Source organism: Chiloscyllium plagiosum, unplaced genomic scaffold, assembly GCF_004010195.1.
Source record: "Chiloscyllium plagiosum isolate BGI_BamShark_2017 unplaced genomic scaffold, ASM401019v2 scaf_60406, whole genome shotgun sequence".
Taxonomy (NCBI): Eukaryota; Metazoa; Chordata; class Chondrichthyes; order Orectolobiformes; family Hemiscylliidae; genus Chiloscyllium; species Chiloscyllium plagiosum.
Genome location: NW_025163755.1, coordinates 1 through 1,605, shown reverse-complemented (window position 1 = coordinate 1,605; position 1,605 = coordinate 1). Strand labels below are relative to the sequence as shown.

Here is a 1,605-nt window from a genome sequence, read left to right as displayed (position 1 = left end):
CCCTCCCCAATCTCTGTCCCTCCCCAGTCTGGCTCTCTTTATCCCCCAAGTCTCTCTTCCTCCCCCTCACCAGCCACATTCTGTCTTGTTTGCTAGTTCCTCACCCTCCCAGTTTCCCTTCCAGTGCTTGTTCTGCAGTTTGATAACCAGTTCCTCGAACTGTTTATATTACAGAGACTAACTCACGAACTATACAATTGTCTCAGCAGAACAAGATTTCCCTGAAGTCACTGTTGTTGCGATGGTCAACGGAATACAAACAGGTTACTTTGACAGTGATACCCGTCGCTGTGTCCCCAGGCAGCAGTTCCTGGCTGATTCACTCAGTGTGAAATTCTGGGACGATGCTACAGATCAGGCGATCACACACACCAGGCTGGCAAAGGGGAATCTGAAATCGATCATGAAAAGGACAAACCAGACTTCAGGAAAAATCTCACCGTCAATTGTCCACATTATCCCCCAGGTCACTCCACTCGGTCCATCTCCCAGCATTGACCCCTGGGTCTGTCCACTCAGTCCATCTCTCAGCACTGACCCCTGGGTCTGTCCACTCAGTCCTTCCCCCAGCACTGACCCCTGGGTCACTCCACTCAGTCCTTCCCCCAGCACTGACCCCTGGGTCTGTCCACTCAGTCCATCTCTCAGCACTGACCCCTGGGTCTGTCCACTCAGTCCATCCCCCAGCACTGACCTTGGAATGTAAAGTGAAATGAGGACTGTCAACTAATTCTGCAACTTTAACTTGAGATTGGAACCCTTTCCCCTCTGATCAGACCTGTTGAGGTCAGTGATGATGGCAGCATTAAGAGATCAATGAGATTTGGATTTGATGGAAAGGACCACATTAGTTTAGAGCCAGACAGAATGAGATGGGTTGCCGCAAATCACTTTGCAGTGATCAATAAAGAGAAATGGAATTCAGATCAATCCTGGAACTACTATTGGGAATCATATCTGCAAAAAACATCTGTTGAACATTTAAACAGATATCTGGAAGTTGGAAAGGATTATTTCACAAGGAAAGGTATGTATTTCAGTTTTGCTCCACGTTTTGATCTAACCTCACTGATCTATGAAACCGCTCTCCCATTCCATTCAGTGTCTGTCTATTGTTTGTGTTTTCACCCTTTCCCATCACAGTTCAGCCTGAAGTGTTCATCTCCAGGAGGGAGCCCAGTTGTCAGGACAAGCCGCTCACTCTCTCCTGCCTGGTCACTGGGTTTTATCCTGTAGACATCGAGGTGACCTGGCTAAGGAATGGAGAGGTCATGTCTGAGACACATTCCTCGGGGGTTCAACCGAACCACGATGGGACCCATCAGATCCAGAAAGAGATTGAGATCAATGCTGGGGATGAGGATCAATACTCCCGTCACATTGAACACAGCAGCCTGGCAGAGGCCCAGCTCTATTAGTGGGGTAAGGGACTGGAGAGTCTGTGTGTCTCCACCCCTCAGGCTCTCTGTCTTTATCCCTGATGAAGAGCTTTTGCCCGAAACATTGATTTTACTGTTCCTCGGATACTGCCTGAACTGCTGTGCTCTTCCAGCACCACTAATCCAGAGTCTGTGTGTGTGTGTGTCTGTCTGTGTGTGTGTCTGT

General features: G+C 48.7%; 1 protein-coding gene across 1 annotated transcript; it reads left to right on the top strand.

The window, feature by feature from the left end:
• The first annotated feature begins 158 nt into the window (after positions 1–158).
• On the top strand, positions 159–1,431 carry LOC122545195 (class I histocompatibility antigen, F10 alpha chain-like). Its single transcript, XM_043684314.1, has 3 exons — positions 159–589; positions 751–1,027; positions 1,144–1,431. The coding sequence occupies exons 1-3, from the start codon at positions 242–244 to the stop codon at positions 1,416–1,418; spliced, it is 900 nt and encodes a 299-aa protein (XP_043540249.1). The 5' UTR covers positions 159–241; the 3' UTR covers positions 1,419–1,431.
• The last annotated feature ends 174 nt before the right edge of the window (positions 1,432–1,605 follow it).

Coding starts and splice junctions, on each gene's coding strand:
- LOC122545195 (XM_043684314.1), top strand. CDS start 242: ATGGTCAACGGAATACAAACAGGTTACTTTGACAGTGATACCCGTCGC. Junction 590..750: donor GCACTGACCCCTGGGTCACT/CCACTCAGTCCT, acceptor CTTTAACTTGAG/ATTGGAACCCTTTCCCCTCT. Junction 1,028..1,143: donor GGATTATTTCACAAGGAAAG/GTATGTATTTCA, acceptor TTCCCATCACAG/TTCAGCCTGAAGTGTTCATC.